This window comes from Pantherophis guttatus, chromosome 8 (genome assembly GCF_059756535.1).
Source record: "Pantherophis guttatus breed Tessera chromosome 8, ASM5975653v1, whole genome shotgun sequence".
Taxonomy (NCBI): Eukaryota; Metazoa; Chordata; class Lepidosauria; order Squamata; family Colubridae; genus Pantherophis; species Pantherophis guttatus.
In genome coordinates this window covers 31805447-31828706 of record NC_142070.1, presented here as the reverse complement: position 1 = coordinate 31828706, position 23260 = coordinate 31805447, and the positions used below count along the sequence as shown (strand labels likewise).

The 23260-nt window shown below is 37.7% G+C and overlaps 1 protein-coding gene across 1 annotated transcript in view; it reads right to left on the bottom strand.

Moving 5' to 3' along the window:
• The window catches only part of MAML3 (mastermind like transcriptional coactivator 3), a 307710-nt gene that overhangs the window by 128402 nt on the left and 156048 nt on the right, over positions 1 to 23260 (bottom strand). Inside the window, exon 2 of the mRNA XM_034401412.3 lies at positions 9865 to 11382. Within this exon, the coding sequence (XP_034257303.2) occupies positions 9865 to 11382 (1518 nt within the window). The remainder of the gene's footprint in view (positions 1 to 9864; positions 11383 to 23260) is intronic.

The following is a 23260-nucleotide window of genomic DNA, read 5'->3' as shown; positions in this document are numbered from 1 at the left end:
GTGCTGAAGCTGACCAGACTAAGGATGCTAGCCAGATGAATCCCTGGTAAGCAAATTTTTTGTTCCTATTTTCGTCCCCAAAATCTAAGTTGCGTCTTATACTCTGGTGCGTCTTATACTCTGAAAAATACGGTACTCTATTTCACACATGTTGAATCAGACCAATTAAAAATGTAATTGCGGCACTCGCATAACATGCTAAACTGGGTTAGTTTTTATTGTGTGAATATGTGTTTATGAGAATCTAGTGCATTTATTCTTTTTTAATTGTGTTTCAATACAAATCCTTTTATAACACCTGGAAATCACACAACTGCTATTGTATTATTCAGGGCTTTTACTATTCTAGAGAACATCTGTATATTACATGCAGGAAATGTTAGAATATAATTCTATGTTCACTGCTAAAACGTAGTGGACAAACTGTGGTTCAGGTGCTTTCAGATAGGGGATTCCTAGCTCTCACAATAAAAAAAAATCATGCTTATACATGCTCCACCTTTCAGTTGTAATAGATTTGGTAGAAAATGATAGGAAGGATATACATTATATCCGGACTACTTTATTTATAAAATTCCATGATAAAGCAGGAAAATTCTTAATCTGTTTTATATAAACATATCTTCAATGTGAGATATCACAGAAGATATACTACTAAACTAAAAGCAAAATATTTGATAACTATATTCATAGGATCTGTAGCTTAGAAGTTGTATTCTCTGAAAAAATCACGTGTCTGCAATCAAAAAGATTAATTACATCAATGGTATATACTTATGGTAGTTCTGACTTACAGGATGATTACAGTACAGCACTATTCTATTAGTGACAATGTGTAGACTATTATAAGAGGGAAGAGAAACAGAAGGTGTGCTCCATTTTCCTCTGAACTTTCCCCTGTAAAACTTCTGCTTTGTATTCTTGTACATAGCATAACTTGGCAGAGCTTTAGATTTTTAAATCAAGTCTCTGAACTTTTTCCCTCCCCCACTTCTGCTTTTAGTCACTTGTTTTCTTCAGATATAGACTAACTCAAGAGTGTTAATCTCTTTCTTGTAGAAGTACTTTGCTAATTCCAAGGACAGCCACCTGCTGAATGGAGTATATTGCTGTTACTGTCTTATGTAAACTTTTGCTAGATAAGCAAAAATGAAAACAGCAAGTATCCTTATTTAGAAGTATTGCAAAAGAATGCTATAAACATTTTGAAACCCATCTTAGGGATGAACTTCAGTGTAGTTCTTTGATGCCTGGGAAATGTGCTGAATCCTAGATTGTATGTTGGCTCAGGAATTCTGGGAATTAAAGTCCACACATCTTAAAGTTGCTGAGATCAGGGCCGGATTTTCCTATAGGCTAACTAGGCTTCAGCCTAGGGCCTCAAGATCAAGAGGGGCCTACATTCCCTACATTCAAATTGTTAGCAAAATTAAAATTACACTTTCACTATAGGTGAAAGGGCCTCATAAGTGGAATAGCCTAGGGCCTCTTTTCATCTAAATCCGGCCCTGGCTGAGATTGAGAAACATTGCTATTGTCTCTCATGAGGCAGGGTTCTCAACAGCTGGAAAAATATGTTTGTTTATTTGACATTTATAATCTTTTATTGAATGTTGTCTTTTTTGTTACCTCATTTGTGGATATTTCTGAATTGGTTTGTAATATTCCTTGTTATAAAGTTTTGCTCTGCTCTGCTCAATAAATCCTTGAACCTTCTACTTATGTTTGTGTTCACCATGTTCAAGCAGACCTACCACCAGTGGTGGGTTGCTCCCGGTTCGGTCCGGTTCTATAGAACTGGTAGTAAAATCAGTGGAAAGCTCCCTCCACCCGCCACAATGTCATCATGGATGATCTGTGCATGCGCAGAAGCACGTGCACGTGTACGAGTGAAGCAAACGCGCACACGCAGTCCCGTTGCAAATCGGTAGTAAAGGTAAGTAGAACCCACCCCTGCCTACCACACAGACTTTGTTCTGGCAAGAAACAATAATAATAGACAACTCAAGGAATATTCAATAGCAGCCCCATTGTTTCAACATCCATGTGTCAATATACAGTAGAACCTCTGGTCATGACCATAATTCATTCCATAACTTTGGTCGCAAACCGATTTGATTGTGACCTGAACCTAATTTTGGAAATTTGGCGCTTACAAAAAAAATAGCGCAGAAGGAGAAATCGGTCACAAAAAAGAATGTGAATTTTTTCGTCAGAACCCGATTTGGTCATGGTCAGAAGCATTCATGATCAGAGGTTCTACTATATATGGGTCTTTAGACTGTTCAAGATATTCTATACACCAATATTTTTCAGCATGCTTTCTTTCAAAGCATTGGTTAAGCAGTTTGTAAGGAATTTGATTCCTTATTTTCCAGTATTTATTTTGAAAAACAAATTACAGCTATAAAATTTGTCTGATATCATTAGAATAGAATTGGGAGTAACTCCCAAAGCATTCGAGTATATATCTTATATGGGTTACATTTCTTACAGAATTGGTAGCAGATATTTGGCAAAGCAAATAGTACTTACTTCAGGCTTTTAAGCTAAGAAATGAGTCACAACCACTGCCCTCCAGAGAAATTGTATTCAGTAGAAGATTATACAAATTCCACTGGTTGCTGGGCATGGAGAAATTCTGCAGATTTCTTAGTTTTTCTCCCTAGACCTCCAACTTAACACTCTGCCAGTTGTCTAATTACTCCTATTCATGTTGAGCTGTATGCATGGATTTCTCTCCAGCCACACACACCTTTCTTTTTTTAGTATAATTAATGAAGCTCATCAAAGCCTGGAAAACAAGTTGGAGCATCAACTACACTCTGCCATATAACATGAAGGTTATGAGCTACTAATCTCCTTGCAGGATGTTCATGTAGCCAACATATTTACACAGAGATTCAAGTGCCACATTGCAACAGTTGCATTAGAAATAAATAGGGAAAGGTGTTTATACAATTTTATGAGGTCTGATTAATCTCTGAATATCTATTAATAGTCTTATACAAGAGTTCCTATGTGGTACTCTGAGAAAAATATTTCATTACCCATAAGAGGAAAGTGTGAAAGCACACACAAGTCCCATCTTCAGAATTTCCCTTGTTTACTTCCACATAAAGAACAGTTTGTTTTGTTCTCTCTGTGTTAATGTTCTTTCCAGAATCTCATGACTTTGTCCCTAAAACCAAATCCATACAAGATTCTTTCTGCTCCTTTCTTTTCACGCTCACACTTCAGCTTTAGAAAGAAAAAAAACAGAAGCAGAAATATAAACTTAAGAATAATCATTTTGCCTGAACTTTCACACTTTCCTGTTATTGATGGTGAAATGTTTTTCTCAGAATACCACATGGAGTGCTACCGAATCAACAAAGCCCATCATATTTGTGGGAATAGATAAAAGTTAATAAAATTTGACAAGTGAAGTATTGTACATACTTCCTTCAATAAATAAGGCTCCCTATTTATTTATTATTTATTTATTTTGTCGCATTTTTATGCCGCCCAACTCCCAAGGGACTCTGGGCGGCTTACAACAGAGAATAAAACAATGTAACAATATCCCATACAAAAGTTAAAAGCAGACATTAAAACATTAAAGCATTAAAACGTTAAAACACATACACTCCAATTTGTGGCCGGGTCTCGCAAGATCACTATAATGAGATCAACGGACCCAGGCCTGCCGGAAGAGCCAGGTCTTTACCGCTTTCCGGAAGGCCAATAGGGTGGGGGCGGTCCGGACTTCAGGAGGTAATTGGTTCCAGAGAGCCGGGGCAGCCACAGAGAAGGTCCTCCCCCGTGGGCCCGCCAGCCGACATTGTTTAGCTGATGGGACCCGGAGGAGACCGACTCTGTGGGATCTTACTGGTCGCTGGGAACTATATGGTAGAAGGCGGTCTACCTATCCTTCCTTCTATACATTTGCATAACTGTCATACCATTGAAGCTAGGTTAAGTTAGTGCTGGGCCACAGCTCACTACCAGGTCGTGACCTGTTCGAAACCAGGCTGTGAGAGAGGGGCGAATGTGCACGTGTAAAGGGCCATTCACACTTGTGGCGTGCAAGCACAAGTAGAGCTTCATGTGTGAGCTCAAATGCCATCCGGTCAAGTGCTTTCAAATGGATCTGTGTCAGAGGTGGGTTTCAGCAGGTTCTGACCAGTTCTGGAGAACCGGTAGCAAAAATTTTGAGTAGTTCGGAGAACCAGTAGTAAAAATTCTGACTGGCCTCGCCCCTCTGCCTCCCAAGTCACAGCTGATCGGGAGGAAATGGGGATTTTGCAGTAACCTTCTCCTGGAGTGGGGTGGGAATGGAGATTTTACAGCATCCTTCCCCTGCCACGCCCTCCAAGCCAAGCCATGCCCACCAAGCCAAGCCATGCCCACCAAGCCACACCCACAGAACCGGTAGGAAAAAAATTTGAAACCCACCACTGATCTGTTTGCGGGTATGTGCACCTGCAAGTCACACACAAACACACACACACACACCCCTCGTGCGAGGCCACCAAGCTGGAAAGGTTGGGGACCACTGTGCTAAGGAAAGAATCCAATACACTGATTTTACAGCAGCTTCACCTAACTCAGGATTATTCATATATGTTTGAACTAGTAATCTCCCAGAATTATTGGTCAACAGAGTCAATAAATGGAAATTTAGGAATTGTAATTGCTTCTCACCTAGAAAGCAACAGTTCAGGCCAGGTTTTTCTACTGGAATAACCTTTCATCGGGCAACTCTTAAACATCTACAGAAAAAATATATATGGAAACACAGAGAGGAACATAAAACACCTAATAAAGATGCTAACTATGCAATGATATTGTGCTATGCTAGAAACAATTCCAAAAAAGCTCATATTTATTATTATCTTTTAGTCATTAAACATGAAACTCATTATTATTATTAAAAATAAAACCAAGGAAAAATACTCTGGCCATCCTTAATTCTCTTTATTTTCCAAGGCCGAAAAAAAAGTCCGAGAGGGAAGGGCAGAATCTCTGTAATTCTATGTTATCAGATGATCTTTTCCCATCATTGTGAAGAACAATTATTCCTGACTGCTGAGGAGGTCAATTAACAAACATTTTTCAGGAAAGCAGCAAGAGAAAGAAGGGGAAATACATTCCATATGGATGGCTACTGTTTTACCTTTCCCACCTAATTCATTTTTTAATCGGCATGCCTCTAAATTGGCCTACTGGGACTGCAAAGATCTTTCTATACACAGTAGAAAGATTAGATTTCTATTAGGTTAGGTCATTTGAAGGTTAAAGGATATAGGGTTTTATTAGGTACAGAAATCGGTATTTTTCTGAAACTGGGACAATTTTTTTGCATCTTGATACCATGGTGTGTGTGTATTGACATATATATGCATACAGACACACACACACACATACACAACCACACTTGACAGTGCAATGATAAAGCTATTGTATAGTCTATTGTTGGCTGTAGAGTGATGATGGAACCTCCAAGAACAGTGTTTCCAAATTTCTTGTTCTCCAAATATGTTAGGAAAGAACATGACAAGATTTGCAATGGTGGCCTGATAATATATTTCACTGTACTTATTTTATTTATTGGAATTTTTCAAACAATAATGAGAACAAGATAAGAGAATAAAAATACAAATAGGAACAATAGGCACGTTAGTGCACTTATGCATTCCCCCCTACGGACCTCTTAAGTATCAAGTAAGGTCCACGGAAGTCAATTTGTGACTAAAACTGTGAAAATTTGTAGCTGAGACAACTGAATCAGGTAGGGCATTCCAGACTTTGACAACTCTATTACAGAAATCGTATTTTTTACAGTCAAGTTTAGAACGATTTATATTGAGTTTAAAGCGGTTGTTTGCATGCCTATTATTGCGATTAAAACAGAAAAAGTCATTTACAGGTAAAACATTACTACGTATAATTTTGTATGCAATACCTAGGTCTGACCGCAAGTGACACAGTTCTAAGTGATCCAAACCGAGAATTTTGAGCCTAGTAGCATAAGGAATTCTATTGTGTACAGAAGAGTGCTAGACTTTTTTCGTGAAGTACTTCTGAACCCGCTCAATTGTACTGATGTCAGATATATGGTAGGGATTCCAAACAGTTGAACAATACTCTAAAATTGGTCTAGCATAAGTTTTATAATTAGCAATACGTTTCCAGAAAAAAAGGTTCGCAAAATTAAGTTTACAACTCTTAATGCTTTTTAGCAACGCTGTTACAGTGAGCTTTGGAGCATAAATCGTCAGAGATAAGTACACCTAGGTCCTTAACAAAATGAGGGTCATCTGCTAGATCAATGCCACCTAGCATATACTTGACATTTTGATAACGTTTACCAATATGAAAGACAGAGCATTTATTAAAAGAGCCTTGATAGTACAGTGGTTTAATGCACCCTGTTATTAACACAGCTGCCTGCAATTTCTGCTGGTTCGAATCTCTCCAAGGCTCAAGGTTGACTCAGCCTTCCATCCTTTCTAAGGTAGGTGAAATGAGGACCCAGTTTGTGGGGGCAATAAGCTGACTTTGTATAAAATATACAAAAGAATGAATAAATCAAATTAAAAAAAAAAATTAATCGAAATTTGAACTTGCCATATAGATGACCCATTCAGACACATAGTCGAGATCACTTTGCAAAACAACAAAATTATCTGTTATACTTGCTGAGAATTATACTTCCTGAGAATTCTAAGACCCCAATAAATCTAAAAGGCTGGTGATTGGAGAAAGCTGGTTTGGAAGATGAGTAGGGGAAACTAATTGTTGGGGAATTAGTGAGAGCCTAAAAGAGGTAATAGTTTATTCTATTTTATATTACATACACTCTGCAACTCTGTACTGCTTTATACTACATGCACTTTGTTTCTCAACCTTGGTAACGTGTGGACTTCAACTCCCAGAATTCCGTAGTCTGCCTGACTGGGGAATTTTGAGAGTTGAAGTCCATACATGTTAAAGTTAGTGAGGTAGAATCAGAGGTAGGCGGCACATGAATTAATAACTGGTTTGCCCCAGCACCGAAAATGTGAGCGCGCAGGATGGGACAATGTAATTGGAATGAGATGGTTCATCAGGTAACTTAGCCCCATTCCACAAAGGACTTTAAAGGTGATAACCGTTGCCTTGAATTAGAACTGGAAGCAAACTGGCACCCAATGCCACTCGCGTAGCAGAGGTGTTATTTGTGCAATCCTAGGAATGCCCAAGATTGCTCACACTGCTACATTCTGCACCAATTGCAACTTCTGGATAGTCTTCAAGAGCAGCCCCATTTAGTACACATTGCAAAAGTCCATTCAGGGGATGAGTAGGATATGAGTGACTAAAAGGAGAGTTTCTCAAATCAGGGAAAGGCGTAACTGGTGCACAAGATGAAGTTGAGCAAAGGCCCTCCTAACCATGACTGCCATTTGCTCTTTGAGCAAGAGTTGTGAGTTCAAGAGGACCCCCAGATTACACATCAGGTCTATCTGACGCTGTGTAACCCCATCTAAAAACAAAGATCATAAACTTCCAGTTTATAAAAGAGCCCTCTCCCACAGCCAGTCCATCTTACCAGGGTTCAGTTTAAGCCTATTGTTCCCCAACCCAGACCCTCACAGCCTCCAAGTACTGCAAAAGGGCATCCGCAGCATCGCTTACTTTAGCCAGGATGAAGATATATACCTTGGTTTAACCAGCATGACTAGTATGCTGGTTAAACCAAGGTATATATCTTCATCCTTATACTGGTTATACTGGTCATGCCTTATTTTGTGGCAATGTATGATCTTATCTGATGGCTTCATGTAGATATTAAGCACCGAGCCCTGCAGCATCGCATAGAACAGGGTTAGAATTCTTGCTCTCTGACAACACCAACTGGGACTGTCCCAAAAGAAGGAGGTGAACCAGCAGAAAACTGTGCCCCATTTCAAACTGGTGAAGCCCGCCCAAAACAATATGTTTGGTGATATCAAAAGTCACCAAGTGGTCAAGAAGAGCCAAGATGGATGCACTGTTCCCATAATGCTCCTGCCAGAAATCACTCAAAAGCGTGACCGATGCTGTTTCCATCCCGTATCTGCGACTGAAACCTGACTGGCAGGGGTCCAAATAATCTGTTTTACCAGGATCCTCTGGAGCTGCAGAAGCACTGCCTTCTCAATCACCTTCCCTAAGAGGGAAACATGGGAGACTGAACAAAAATGAAGAATGGTAGGGTCCAGTGATGACTTCTTGAGAAGAGGATATACCAGTGGCTCTTTAAATGAAGCTTAACATCCTCTCACTAAGGCTGCATTAACCATCACTAGATCCACCTGCATGTCATCTCCTGAGCGACCTCTACCTGCCAGGAGCGGTATGGATCCAAATCCAAGGTGACTACACTTATAATCCCAAGAACCCAACCACTTTTCTCAGGTCCAACAAGATCAAACTTTTCCCAGATAACTGGGTAAGAAATTCCCAAGGTATCTCCAATGGACTTGCTCCATGTTTGATTTCTAATTGAGAATGGATTTGAGTTATTTTATCCAGTAGGTGCATTGTGAATTCTTCAGCTCAACCTTGAAGATGAACCTCAGAATCCTCTTTGCTCAAAAGACAATAAGTGACCCTAAACAGGGCCACTGATGGTGCTTTGCAGATGCAGGAAGAGCAGAGAAAAACTGACATTTCTTCATTCTTAATGCTATGAGGTAATTCTTAATAGCAGCTCTAATTTATAATCAATCAAATTCATCTCTTGTCTTCCTGCATTGAGGAACATATTGAAGCCTCTTTGTTTCTTTTTAAATTAAAATATTCTGGCTGATTTGGAGTTGATTGGTAGACATCTGTTCAAGCCCATTGATTTCACATTCAATATGGCACTGGCTATATATTGCTTTACCAAACTATAAGAATACATCTATTCTGAACAATAAATACAGCAACTATCACATCAAAAACACATTACATTTATCAATTTTTCTTGCACTGTTATTATAGCAGGATAATTCATGGCCACCATTTGCAACCAAAAACTGAAATTCATATATACATATATTAGCTTCCATAGCTAATTCTTTGTCATGAACCAGGTAATTATTTCATTTATTATATAAATTTAACCTCATATTACCATATTTTTCAGAGTTAAGATGCACTTCCCCCCCCCAAAAGAGGGTGAAAATTTGGGTGCGTCTAATACACTGAATGTAGCCCCGCCCACCCGCCAGCCCCCACCCTTTGGTCTTTGCCTCCCAGCAATTTGCCGTCTTGCAGCAAACAGCAAACAGCCCGTTTCAGTTTCAGCTTCAGCACAGTCTGATTAGCACAAGCAGCTGATTGTCGGTTGGATCGGCCTCCCAACCATCAGCTGTTTCAGGCTGCAGGGATTGCCATTGCCTTTTGCCTCCTCAACGCACCCCACTTTCGGCCTCCGCTTTTTTCTGCAAGGAGGCAAATTGCTGGGAGGCAGAGGAAGATTTTTTCTTGTTTTCCTCCCCAAAAAAGGTAGGTACGTCTTTAATTTTATATGGTAGTTAATGGGTCAGAGTAAAACTATATTAGAAATCTTTTAGTAATTTTTGAGAATGAACTAAATATCTGGAGATGAACATTCAAAACTATTGCCAATATAGGTTCCATAGTTATGTACTGACAGAAGTAACACTAACTTAGAAGAAAGTTGAGTTTGAAGCTACTAGCAAGTTATATGAAGAAACAAATGTTATATGAAGAAAAGTTATGTTACAGAAACAAATGCTCTGTTTAAAAAAGATATGGCAAATACAAAGAGAAAGTTGTAGTTTCTATTGAGTTATTCTGTTAATTCATATGAGCCATTCACAGAGAACATTCTCTGTCCACACTTACCTGACCTAGAGATGGAAGAGTTCCATAAGCTACTGGCTGGTTCATCATTCCTTTCTGCTTCAAAATAAGCATGCGCTTCTGCTCCTCACTCAAAGGTGTCATTTGAGTCTGAATTGGTGGCTGTTGAGGAATCTGTTGCTGTTGTTGCTGCATATAGGGCATCATAGGACTCTTGTTGGAATTGGACATTGGTGGAGTCATCCTTTGACTAAGATCGGCATTGAAATGAGACAGAGGTTTAGTGTTGCCATAAGAAAGCATATTGCCTTGTTTGCTCAAAGAGTTTGTACCCAGATTATTTGGCTGCTGACTAATCATATTGATATGGTTTTGAGGGAGGTAGTTATTTATTGCAGTCTTTTGTGAGTTGTTTGCCGTGGGAGGCACTGCAGGATTTTGGTTGTTAAAGGCTTGGGGGTACATCATCGGGCTATTTGGTTTATCTGTACTGAAAGGTCCTCCATAGGGACTAGATGGAGGCCCCACTGGCGACCAGCTAGATACTTGGTTTGGATGTGGCGGCGGTTGCTGTTTCTGCTGCATCAGCTTAGCCCGCTGTTGCTGCTGGGCTGCCATCTGCTTCAACTGCTCAGCTGGAGACAAGTCAGTGCTAGTCACAGTTACTTGGCTAGGCCCTGGGCCTGCTGTTGTCACTGTCGTTGGATTCATGTGGAAACTATTGCCTGGTCGTGACTGAGTTTGGTTTGAAGGATGTGCTTGGTTGGGAGTCTGAGGGGACTGAACCACACAGTTTGCTAGTGAACTATCCAGGCTTGGAGCCGGAGGACCATTAGAGCCTGAAGAGAGACTGGAACCCGTAGGGATATTTGAAAATGGAGGCCCTGATGATGACGGTCTTACCTGGGGAGAGCCTGTTGGTAAGTGAGCAAATGGAGAGTGACATGGATCACTTTTAACACTGGCAATCTCCTGAATCTCAGTGGCTGGTCTCGGAAATTCAGGTTCCTTTTTCTCTTCAAAATCTTCATTGAACAAATCTTGTATATCATCTTCTGGAACAGTGTTAGCTAGCTCATCTATTAATTCCTGCCACTCCTGATCATTCAGGTTAATGTCTGAAAAGAGTTTATTCTGATTGGAAAGGGATGTGTCAGAATTGTCAGTGCAGTTGGGATCATCCAAGGGCTCTTGTTTCAGTTCTTTGTTGCTGCTACTATTGTTGTGCAGAATGTTAAAACTGTCTTCAAGCTCGGTACATCCATTGATTGGGAGTTTTAGGTCAGAAAGTCCACCATTTTTACCTAGGTCTTCCAGGGTACCCTCATGAGTTCCACTGTTTTGTAGGGGCAAAGATGGCTTTAGGTCAAGCTGGTGAAGAGGAGAAATAGAAGACAAAGGCAAACTGTTTGGCAAACTATTGACTCTCTCAATCCCAGGTACATCTTTCCGTATCCGCTTATTAGTTGGAGAGAAGCTTCTGTCACAGACACCATTCTGCTGTTCTCCGTTGAGGGGTGATCGTGCTCCTTCTAATTTTCTCTTCACCGTCTCTTGAAGCTTGAACAGAAAAGAAAAAGATATTAATTCAACATTTGTACATTTCTACCGTTTATAAATCAACATAACTCTATACAGGAAGTTTTACTAATTTATTATGATTCATAAAGACTATGTTGTTTCAAAACATTCTGGGTTGGATTTCTGGACATTACTTATTGGAATAATACAAAACTTTAGAGACACAATTTCTTCTCACAGATGGTTGTGTATCATTGGATGTGTATCAACATTACAGCTTAGCTGTAAGATATTCTAACATATTAACCAGAATGCAGTGGTAGACTGGAATGGAGCCACTATTTCAATGAGTGGTCATATTTCAAACACTAAAAAATTACCATATCTAGTACCAGCATACATGACTGAAAGGTTTATCCTAGCCATCTCCATAATATATCCATTTGCTATGTAAGTAGGAAACTTCCAGAAAGCAGCGTTACGTAGCTCTCCCACATGCTATGTAAAGAGGCACTGTTGAAAATTTCCCATTGCACTTTAATTTCAGGAGTTTTTATACCAAGGCTTTTAAAAATACACTATTATAACATCACAATTATCTGTTTTGCCACATGTTGCTAGGTGAAACCAATAAACAAAATTAAACAAATAGTCCTCAGCACAACAGTTGTTACTTAAGAAGCATTTTTCCTACTTCAGCTTGCAAGAAAATCTAGTGATTTCTGCCAACAGACTTTTCTTTTCATTATATACTGTACATACTTTACATCAGTTATAATATATAGACCATAATGGAACATTTCCCAAGATAATGCATTGAAAAATCAAGGCAAGTACTTACTATATTGAATAAACGGCACAGCCAATCGTTTACTAATAAAAATGCGCAGACCATCTCAGCCAAATTAATCTGGATGAGAAAAAGCAGCTAGGATAAGGTAGGCCATATTGCCATTTCTCCCCAATGCAACCTACCCTTCAGATAGGGTTTATGTTGATTGTTTCTTCTCCTTTCAAATGCATGATAGACAGAAAAGTACTTCATGGGACCTTCAGTTCAAGAGTGCAGGTTTTATGTAAGAGGTTCACTGAAAGATGCAGTTCCCATCCCTTTATTTTATGTAATCTCACCATACTATCATCTGAACATTCAGTAAATTATCAATCAATACTGTAGTGCCTCTGAGCAATGTGGTAAATGTCCAGGTAATGCCCAGGAGATCACACAATTAATTTTTTATTTAAAAATATATAATTGAATAACAGTGACGAATCTCAGAGCCCTTTTTTGTTCCCATTTGAAATGGGGCCTCATTAGTACTGGATGGCATACCTCAAGAAAATGTTAGTGCTACAGGCTTGATGAAAAAGTTATTATTATTTATTATTACTTGAATTTATACACCGTCCATCTGGCCGTTTGAGGTGACTTTGGGCAGTTTACAATATTATATATCAACCATTATACATATAAAAACAGATTAGAATTACAAAAGATTAAATACAAAATAAAAGACCTCAAATTTAGAGCAGAGTGGCAATGGTGCATTCTCTGTCACTGCACCAACCACCTCTAGCCTATAGCCATCAGAGCCCCATGCCAACCAGCAGAGCCAGATTTTAAGGCTTTTCCTAAAGACCAAAAGGATGGGGGCAGATCTCATCTCTGGCAGTAAGATGTTTCAAGGGTGGGGGGACAGGGGTGAAATCCAGCAGGTTCTGACAGGTTCTGGGGAGCTGGTAGCGAAAATTTAGAGCAGTTTGGAGAACTGGCAAATATCACATCTGGCTGGCCCCAGAGTGGGGTGGGAATGGAGATTTTGCAATATCCTTCCCTTGAGTGGGGTGAGAATGGAGATTTTGCAGTATCCTTCCCCTGCCATGCCCACCAAGCCACACCACGGCCACAGAATCGGTAGTAAAAAAATTTGGATTTCACCACTGGGGCAGGGGCGGGGGGGGCATGGCTTTTCTCCAGCCAAAACTCCTTTGTTGATGGGGACCGCCATAGGCCTTTTCTGCCAGAAATGGTGTGGCTGGCAAATCCCATTGGGGAAAGACAGTTCCTCAGATATCCCAGACCCATGCCATAAAGAGCTTTAAAGATGATGGCTAACACCTTGAATTGGACCTGGAAACAGATCAGCAGCCAGTGACAGTGGTGCTACATGTGCCACCCCAGGTGCTTCCAGAACTATTCACACTGTTGTACTCTGGACCAACTGTAGTTTCTGAATACTCTTCAAGATAGCCCTATGTAGTGTGCATTATCCAAATAAGAGATGACCAGGGTATGAGTCACTCAGTGCAAACCAGCAGCTTTAAAAAACAGAATTTTGCTGTTAATTTTAGTGGAGGACTCCTAGGTTGCTGAGACCTGCAGGAAGCACAAGGTCTGTAAATGACTACAACTGCTTTAAATGAAGAAACAAGACAAGAAAACTGCAGCAGTTAATTTCAAAGATTCCCAGAATTCTTAGTTTTAATTCCCTACATATTATTTTTTTTCAGCTTTCTTCAATCTGGGACTCTTCAGGTTAATTAGTAAATTAACAACTTCCATAATCCTCATCCAACATGACATAGCAGAAAACATATTGCATGACACCAGGTCCTTTTATAAACTACATAACACCAGGTAAAATCAACATGTTTGTTGTATACTTGTCTGAAGTGAATCTACAAAAATGGAAAAATCTGTTATAAGTAATGTAATAGACCATAAACCTAGATTTAATTAATGCACTTTTTTGCTAGTGTAGATAAAAAGACACTATCAAAAGACACATTATAAGAAATAAACTTCAGTGATCATAGAAAACAACATTAAGAATTTTACAGATATATATATATATATATATATATATATATATATATATATATATATATATATATATATGTAGGTCTTTGGTTATTCGGGTCTTCTCCCACGTAAAATTGGAAGTGTCTTGGCGACGTTTGCTCCTGGAAACACGAAGCCGAGAACACCAGCCTGAAGATGACGAATGAGACTTCGTCGAAACGTCGCCAAGACACTTCCAATTTTACGTGGGAGAAGACCCGAAATAAAGGGAGACTGGTATAGATCTATTTCAAGCTTCTTACCCCTCATCAGCCAGCCTTACCCTTACTTGGATTCGAACCTGGCAGAATGCTCTCTCCCACATGTTGGAGTAGACCAGGTGTCTCGGTAAAACACTTATATATATATATTCCATATACACATACATACATATATACATACATATACATACATACATATATATATTCCAATTCTTAAGATATATAGTTTGATAAAAAAGCCTCTTGCATATTAATGCACTATAACAAAAATTATACTGAAAAATTGCAAACAAACAAACAAAAAGTGTTTAGGCCTACATGTATATAAATTTACTTTTTCAGCATTTAGGAAGACTGTTTTTTCCATCATAGGAATGCACTAGAGGTGTTAGGAGGCCTTCAGAATGTAACTGATTAAGGTCTTTCCAATTTCAGGCAACAGGTAAGCTGCCCAGGGTACTAATCAACTAATTAAGGTCATAGAGCTGAGCTTGTTAATTTGTGGTTAGCACTTAATAGGGAAGCGATGGGCCCTGGAGAAAACTGCTCAGGAAGAGATAACTTGTTAAGATACTAAAAAAACCGCACAATATTTGATTTTAGGGCTATGTCTGCTGGATGGAAGACAAAATCAGGGATATATCTTCCTTTTGCTGGACATCTGGTAAATGCTACTTCAGAGACAGGAAAAAGAGTTCAGGCTTTTAAAAATTCTTCTTGTATTGTGCTAATATTTCATTTGTGGATATGATTAAGTTAGTTTATGTCAGTTCCAAAGACACAAAATTCATCTGATGATGTAAAGAACAAAGATATTGCATTGCATTGCATTGCATTGCATTGCATTGCATTGCATTGCATTGCATTGCATTGCATTGCATTCTATTCTATTCTATTCTATTCTATTCTATTCTATTCTATTCTATTCTATTCTATTCTATTCTATTGTCATCATGAGCAATATTGCCAGAACTACTACATTCCAAAAAATATATAGAAATTAACTTGAATGAGAATATGCTGAAATTCATTGGAATTGTAGTGTCTAAAATGAATGCACAGCCATTAGCATGATTCAGTGACTTCTTAAGTTACATTTAGAGGACATTTATTGCTCCCCAAAGATAGGTAACACTTTAGAATAATACAATACACCTACTTTCTTAAACTTATACAATATCCCCAAAGAAATGGCATATAGACACTTGGAAATATGATAAAACAACCTTTTCCTGGCCCAGAAAGTCAGATTATAGAGGATCACTAGTTTATCAAGAATTTTATTCCAAAATGTAACATCACAAACATCTAAATTTAATTTCATGTATATTTAAACTTAAGTATGATTCAATATGATATGGTGAGTCCCCGACTTGCAACACAATTGGGACCAAGATTTCCAATATTAAGCAAAATGGTTGCTAAGTAAGTCAACAATTTACAATATTTTTTGCCATGATTGCTAAACAAATCCCTGCAGTTGTTAAGTAAAACTTGTGGTTGTTAAAACTAATCCAGCTTCCCCCATTGACTTTGCTTGTCGTAAGCTGTCTGGAAAAACTGCAAATAGCAATCACATGACCTGGAATACTGCAACCATTATAACTATATGCTAGTTGCCAAGTGTCTGAATTTTGATCATGTGACCGCAGGGATGCTGCGACGGTCATAAATCACTTTTTTCAATGCTGTTGTAACCTCGAATAGTTGTTAAATGAATGATTGCAAGTCAAGGACATTCCTCAGTTAGGCATTTAATTCTTTGCCCCTTCCACCATTGCAATTAAGGTATAATTTTTGGAAGTCCCTAAGGCAGTGGTTCTCAACCTTGGATTGCCCACCTATACCCTACATATCCAGGAATAACTCATCTTAAAATTCCTGAAAGGAGTGCAATGGCCAGACCACAGAGTACTGTATCTGCTACCTAAACAAGGGACCATGTATGCCTGTCTACAGCATTTTCATCTGCTAGAAAAAAAGCTGCTGCACTTCATCCCACTAGCAGCAAGTCATTTTTCAGAAGAAATTAGACCAAGATGCCTGTTGTTATAGCAACAGTCAGAGCTACTTACACCGCCCCCTCCCACCTCCTATTTGACTTTAGTGGGCAGCTATTTCAATTATGTATAGGGAGTGACCACAACGGCGGCTGTTTAGTGATTTTATTGCTTCTTCAAAACAAGCTGAGAGGCTGAATCCTCTTTCAGTGTTTTATCTTACCATAAAATTCAAATAGACTTTAGCATTTTACCCTGCCCATCTTGCTCTAACACAAACCTGTTGGTCAGACTGCTCACTGACAGGGAACTCTAGCTGCTAATACAAAGCTTTCAATCTGCGTGCGTTAGACAAGGCTGCTCTCACTGATTTTGCTGTCCTTAAAACTAAATTCATTTCTGTCAGAAAAATAGCTCAGCAAAGACTGACCAGAGGCCAGTAATAAAAGAAGAGTCTCCATGATATTCGTGGGGCAAAGAGTCAATGAATTCTGCTAAATCTAAGCTCCTGAATGTCCTGTTGCTTTGAGATTTTGTCTTGAGAATCCATTCAAGGATAGAAATATTTTGAGACTGGCATGAGAGTGGAAAGGAGTGCAAATTCACTGTATTTTTCTTTCATGAGGAATCCTAACAAATAAATATTCCTAAGAGCTTTGGCTAAGACAAAGGTTTAAAAAAGAACAAAGAACAAATCCTATGATTTAATTCTCTGCTAAAACATGGGTGGCTTTTATTTTCAATGTCATTTCAAATGAGCTGCTAAATCATTCATGCTCAAATGAACTTACATTCTTGTAGTAATAATTAAGAATTAGGATCACATAACAGGCAGGCTGAGATGTGAAGGGAGGTCAGAGAACCTCCAGTCTCAAATCTTATCCCAGAAACTGACAGTTAAAAAGGCATTGTCTAGATTGTATTGCTGCAGTATTGGAAATAACAGGGTATATTCCATGTTGGTTCTGGATTTCACACTGTCTTAAACAATTCTATGACATAGCCAGTGAAATACCCTTTGGCTTTAACCAAAGAAAATTTAAAAAATGACCCCATTGGAACAACATATGATTCCCCTCAGAGATAGGTTAATGATAAAGAGGAGAGGAAAAAGCCAGTTTATATTCTATTTTAAATATAGCTCTGCAGAGTAGAACGAGGTGGCAAAGACCTACCTCAAACAAAATAAAATATCTCCAAGCTCATCCTTCATGCCTACAGCTCCACAACACTAGTCCATTATGGTTGTTGGTCTGAGTTCCAAGCTTGGCAATTTGGTTGCAAATGTTTTGTCGTTTGCAACCAAATGACGATGTCTCCTTGAATGGTGATGAAATGTCTGCAACCAAACTGCCAAGCTCAGAGCTCAAACCAACAGCCTAACTACCAACCTGAGGTACTAATATTCAAACACATTTCAACTAGTCCATTATTTGTAACCAAAACTTGGGGTATCATATTTACAAAACATGAAGAATGTAATTGGCTTCCATGTTGCACATTATGAGCTATAGCATTTTCAACTAAAATATGCAGACACTGGATCCACTCTCATGTTAAACAAGTTTATCAATACAATATTTTTCAGTTTTAATGCTTATCTGGCATCCTTTTATGCCATCAAATTCAACATTTCAATAAAAAAGGGAAAAAAAGGGGGAAAAAAAAAGGGGTGAAAATGTAATTGTAAAACTTTTGCAATAAAACATTTCAATAAATGTAACTTTTACCAAGAGCCAGTTGAATTGGTACTCTGAATCAAAGTCACTTTTAGCCTTCTAGCAAATGTGCCATACTGTAATTATTTCAAATAAAATCTGGTACAGTTTTGAAATTATACCTTTAAGTTCTATGAAAAAATAATTAAACATCAACATTAATTTTTGCATTAATTAATTTTTCACAAAATATATATTTGAAATCTTCCTCATAAATAAATCTTCATTGATTTATTTTGTAAAATTGATGTGATACCACAAAATCGATGACATTTTTTCTCATTATTCAAATTGACCTAAACTGATTTATCTGTAAATTAATAAGCATCACATAACAATACTTCATGAATTAGGATAAACACTCTCTACTTTCAACCTACCATGTATATGAGCAAAAGTTACAGCAAACTCATAAAATAATAGGCTCTGAAATAGTCCCTTGGAAAAGTACACAGCAATTACAAGCGAAGTTACATTTTATTTCGCCATCCTAAATTATCCGTAAGGTAAAGATCAGTTGAGCAAAGCTCTGAATGATTGCACCCAGACAGTTTCTTTGGCAGCCTTAAAGAAGTGGTTTACTCAGCTATGTCTTAACCAAATGATAATGATAATTTAAAAAAAATTATTTGCTATACTTTTATCTGATTTTCTTTCTCATCTGGAACACATGAAAACATGCATGGTCTCCTATGTATGCACACTAACCATATCCAGGTTCATTTTACTTCAAAAATTAACTTTCAATTATATTCTGGGATTAAAGCTTGAGCTAAATTTCAAATAACTTTTATTTCCGTTTAATTCATATCTTATTAGTTAAAAGAATATTCTGAACCTCATACAAAATACATTTAAATTTGTACAGATGTCTTTATTATATTAGCTGCACTTCTTTTAAAAAAATAGACAAAAACTAGAGAAAAGTAGTGAATTGAGAAATATTTTAAACAAACCTTGTTTCCACTGTTCACTAGCAATAAATTCTAATTATAAGAATAAGACTTATAAATAAGTCTGTTTAGACTAAAAGGATATACTAAATAAACTTTGCGTACAGTAAATTTTTGAATAACTGGTGGATGAATATTACCAGAAGATAGCCACTTAATGTCTTTGTCCTGAAAAATCTTTTATCATATTTATTTCTTGATTCTCTTATGGCCTCTCAGAATTCTTAATTTCTGCATTCTGCCTTGAAAAGAAATGATATTGTCTGCCAAAATACAGCCAATTTTACCATCTGCATAAATAAATCAGAATATAATCTGTAATAACGACTTCTTTTAGGCTGGCACAAGGTTTTGTGTAGGTATTCATTTTGTACATGATACAGAATACATTCTACACTTGGAAAATGTATGTTTTCAATTTAAATATTAGTAGGAAGGTTAGAATCATATTGCTTGTGAGTTAGAATTATTCTCTTCTCTACTTACATTTAGGAATGGGGCAAACTGACATTTGATAAGACTTACAGGAATAATCTTGTCTAGTGATGATTATGAGGAGTCTGGTGCTTTCTGAGGTTGGTTGTTTTCTTGCAGATGTTTCATTACCCAAATTAGGTAACAACATCAGAGCTCTGATGGGCACCAAGGACCTTTCATTTCACCCCCAAGCTACAAATATTCTCCTTTATCAGTGATGATTATAGGATCAATCTGTACATAGCACTAAGGCAGAAGTGCTTATCAACAGCTGTCTCTCTTGCTGCTCTAAAACAGTCAGTCATGAGGGACGAGGCCCTGATATTTCTGTTATCCTGATAGTTCCTGTATTCATAAATTGAATCTATGGATTCAAAGGCCATTTCCAAAAGGAGAATTATTAGTCTTACTAATGATATTCTTTTTGAATAACTGTTAAGAGAGTGATTTTATGACGAATAATATATGACCAAATAAAGTTTAACCTGACAATAACTGTACCATCCTAAATATAGTTCAATTTTATTACAAAATTTTGACCCCGAGTCTAGAAAAAATCATTTGGGAGAGTTGATAATCTATTTTCTCTCTTGCTTTTCATTTTGTCTCCTGTCCCATCAAGTTCCATCTTTTCTTTCTTTGTTGTTGCCCCTAAAACTGAAAGGTATGCCATTTACTCTACAAACCATCTTTTTCTTTGTTTTGTGTTTTGCGGGTAGTAGGTAATTCTGAGGTATAAGAGTGCCCCTCTGGGGACTTGTGGCTTCTGTACTAAACTCTGCTTTTTACTTAATTACTTGATTGAATTAGTTATTTATTGCTGATTGAGTTTAATGCTGTAAAATAGGCCAGACTAAGAAACAAATACCATGTGAGTCTAAATCTACTTTTATCAGAACAGGTATAGTAATAGAATCTTGGACATTTAAATGTGATTTTCTTCTGCTGTTATCTTCATGAGAATTGGGAGGGGGGTGTTAGTGTATGAGGCATTTTTGTAAACCTTTCGTGGTATGGAGTAGTATATATCCAGGGGTGAAATGCTCCCGGTTTGGACCAGTTCGGAGAACTGGTAGTGATGGCAGCGTGAGGCTCTGCCCACCTATCATTACTTCCTGGTTTTAACCAGGAAGTAACCTGTTGTTTACCCTTTGCACATGCGCAGAAGGGTTTGTGCATGCACAGAGAGTCCAAGCACGCACGAATTGGTAATTCTGGTAAAGGGATTCCCGGGGTCCCAAAATAGCAATTCAAAAGCAGAAGTGTAACATGGACCATAAGTTAATCATTTTTGTCAAAAATGGCTGGAATGTGTTTATTTTCATGACTGCCAAATGGAAAGGACCTGCTCTCAATTTTCTGAACTTCAGAGATATATCTGTTACTTGAGACAGAACTCGTTTAAGAGTTGTTTCTCATCCTGACAAAGACTCAGGTGATTTTCCTTTAGTGTCTTCCTCTTGTGCACCATAAAGCTGTGGGATTCAAAACATCTCCATCCTAACGTACATTAGATATCTTGGTTCTATATCAAATATTAGTTCATGTGCTATAATTGTACCACTACTCTTTCATTAATTATCTATTTCTTAATCTATCTTGTTAAAGAGGACATTGAGTTTGTGCTTGGGCAAAGTTACTTTAAGTTCAGGAAGCAGCAAACCCCCAACAACCTTTGTTTAAGCAATTTCCAACGAAATCTCTTTGATTGCTTCCAAACTCAATTTCATAAAGATTTTCAGGCATATGTACTGTATATTAACAAAGCGCCATGACATTATTTTCTATCCTAATTTAAATGCTGACCAGGAGTTTTAATATATTTCTACTGAAGTTCCTTCTTGGTTTTTGTTTGATATGAATGATTTCATGGTTCATTTTGATGGAAAAATAGGTACATAAAGATTTATATTATTGCACTCTACCAGAATGCTGACACTTATTTTCAAAGTTTTATAGTGTTTTATTTCTAAGAAACGTTTGGCAGCTGGCTGGAAGCCATTCCAGAGTGCTAATTTATTTCAGCATTAGACCATTTTCATGGAAAGAGTATTAAATTCATTCATAGTACTATCCAGAGTGGGACAATGAACATGTAATCTGCAGTTGTCATAGACTAAGCTACTATGAAAAGGAACATGAACAACTTATTTTGTGCAACGAAGGCCGCAAATGGCTTGGTCTTCCCCGCGCAGTTTTGGAACAAGCTCTAGTGAAGCAAATAAGCTGACAAAGAGGCTCACACTCGACAGGCTTTGAAAGAAATGGGGATGCCAAGAGGAAGGGTTTATGTTTGACATTTTTTCCCTGAGGGTACAAGGGAAACTGTGTGCACTAAGAGCATAGAGCAGAAGGTCAAATTATACTACAGAAAAAGCACAGGAATGAGAAGCTGGGCATATGGTTCATTACCTCCAGAATACTGCCACTGTATATATCAAAAATTAAAGAGAGAAAAAGAGGACACTTAGTTTATAATGTGGAAAATATAATCAGGGGCCACAACAGTGCATATATGCCCACACCAAGTCTTAGATGCATTTTCATAGACCCATGAAACTATATATTTTTTTATTGTAACAACAAGGGAACATTGTTATATGCAAGTATTCATACTTAATTAAATTAACTTTAACTACATTTGTATTTAAATTAAATATTTGGCTTCCAGTTGTTGTTTGGAGGGTAACCTCTGACATGCACTTCAAGATCAACGGTGCGACAAAGTCACTGCATTTTTGTTAAAACACCATCAGATAAATATATAACACTTATAATACAAAATATGACCCAAGAGGGTTATTATTAACCACTTAAAATGTTCTATGCTATCACAGATTGCTCTGCATTTGTTTATTCATCTGGGGCACAGTAAGACATTTTGATGTTTATTGGTAACTCATAGGATGCTGGGTCCTGCTAGAATGGTGGGGCATGGTGTTTCCTCTAGACCGGGCCCACAACAAATATGTGAAGTATACAAAGACAGAGGTCATAACACAGGAGTTATTCTTACTAAGAAGCACATTTTCCCCATATATTCACAAGAGGTTCTGGCATCCTTGTGTAAATCTTGATTTAGCCACCTTAAGACAGTCAGGTTCATGGTTGATATTTTTGGACAGCCAGCAAAGTGACCATGAACATTGAAACAAGTTACCATTTTTAATATAAATTTAATTTTACTTATTTAACCATTTAATCTTTTCCAACTGCCATCAAAAAAATGTACACCTGTTATCAACAATTGAAAAGTCCAATTTTCTTACTTGCTTTTTGAACAAAAGCCAAAACCACATTTTGCTGACAAAGGGAAATGCAAAAGAAATGCTAATAAAAACACTATCCAAGCAGAATTTCCATAACCTAGAAAAATGAGTTTGATCACTGGAGGGCTCTAATATTGTTTCAACTGCCAAAAAAAATATCAAAACGTTGAAACAAAAATTATTTCAATGCATGTGCACAGAGCAATCAAACATGCAATATACAAAGCTCCATGGATGTACTGTACATATACTTTATAAAGGTCAAAAACTGTACACTAAATTTTCAGCAATAAGGAATGGTGATACCATGTTTCTTCCAATGCTAATAAACATCTAAATCATTGTTAAATTTTTTGCATGGCATCACAACATACTCAACTTTGCATAATAGAATTTAAAATAATTGCTTGGGAATTTTCAGTTCCCAGTCTAGTACC